Source organism: Penaeus monodon, chromosome 17 (assembly GCF_015228065.2).
Source record: "Penaeus monodon isolate SGIC_2016 chromosome 17, NSTDA_Pmon_1, whole genome shotgun sequence".
NCBI lineage: Eukaryota > Metazoa > Arthropoda > Malacostraca > Decapoda > Penaeidae > Penaeus > Penaeus monodon.
The window spans coordinates 36,981,982-36,983,199 of NC_051402.1; the positions used below are offsets into that span (position 1 = coordinate 36,981,982).

The following is a 1,218-nucleotide window of genomic DNA, read 5'->3' on the forward strand; positions in this document are numbered from 1 at the left end:
CGAAAACGTGTCTTCTCGAGCCTCTTTTAAGATATGCCGAAATAGACGTCAGTTTTAAAGCGTATTAAGGCATTTTAAGAACCTCTTCTAGGAAACGTATAAACTTGACCTTATTTATTAAACACCTTCGCCTCCTTTAGGCACCTATTTCCATGACTAACACGCGCGTCTTTCTCCTGCAGGTGTCGTAGGCGGCAAGGTGTCCTCCCCCTCCGACGTCCAGGCGCTGGCCCTCCACCTCATCCACTCCTCGGGCATGTCGCAGCCCTCCAGCATGGCGACGCCCTCCACCGCCCCTGCGCCTTCGGCCACTCCTACGCCCACCTCCCCGCCCACGACCAGCAGGACGCGCCTTCTGACTCCCCGGCCAACTCTCCCCCAGAGGACGCTACCAGCCGTCGCCTCTCCTTACCTCCTCAAGGACGGCGCCCCCAGCGTATAACCGGCGGCCGTCTGACATGCGAACTGTTGTACATTACAAATCATTGGCCATTTTTTTCCGATAAGTTTAAGGTCCAGTAAGTTCATCTTCCGCTGACGATGAACCTTGTATATACGCAAATTTAATATCTCAAGAATCTCCGAAGGTTCCGTGACCTGCTAATTACCACGCGGACCCTGCTAATTACACCTTAATTGATGATGTGACACTAATCGCTCGTTTACACCCACGCAACGACCTGTGTAATAAAGTAAATAGTACGAATCTCGGGTACAATGGTTCAGTGTACAGTAGCCGTGTGTTCGATTATCTCACCGTGTATGGATGTTCTGGAACATTTTTTTTTATATATGATGTTGAATGATATGGCGCCCACTATCGGGAGATCCTCAGTATACTTTCTTGAAGGAATTAATGTCTTAGGATAAAGGTGGTATATATTTTCCTCCAGTGATTTAGGGGAAACATCTCATTGTTGTGTACTTATTGTATGGTTAGTTTATGCTAAAGAAATGTACAGGTAGTGAATTATTAGAATATTTTTTTTATAATGGTTATACCTGTAAACATTTTAAAAACCATCACGAAAGTTTACAATGGAGGTAAGCTGAGTGATCTCTTGAGATTGAAAAAAAAAACAATAAGCTAATTTATCAAAACTAGTGTTAGTCGGTGGTACAAGAGCTTTAAAAATGGCGTAGTGGAGCTGCCAATCGCGTTGTTATTGTTGAGAATTAATAAGTGATGACCCGAAGCCCCCCTCCCCCCCCCTCTTG

The 1,218-nt window shown here is 45.6% G+C and overlaps 1 protein-coding gene across 1 annotated transcript in view; it reads left to right on the forward strand.

Annotated features, from left to right (window-relative positions):
* Positions 1-972, forward strand: part of LOC119583719 (endoglucanase E1-like) — a 36,931-nt gene extending 35,959 nt beyond the window's left edge. The window contains exon 5 of the mRNA XM_037932371.1: positions 183-972. Coding sequence (XP_037788299.1) covers positions 183-442 — 260 coding nt within the window. The 3' untranslated portion in view covers positions 443-972. The remainder of the gene's footprint in view (positions 1-182) is intronic.
* The last annotated feature ends 246 nt before the right edge of the window (positions 973-1,218 follow it).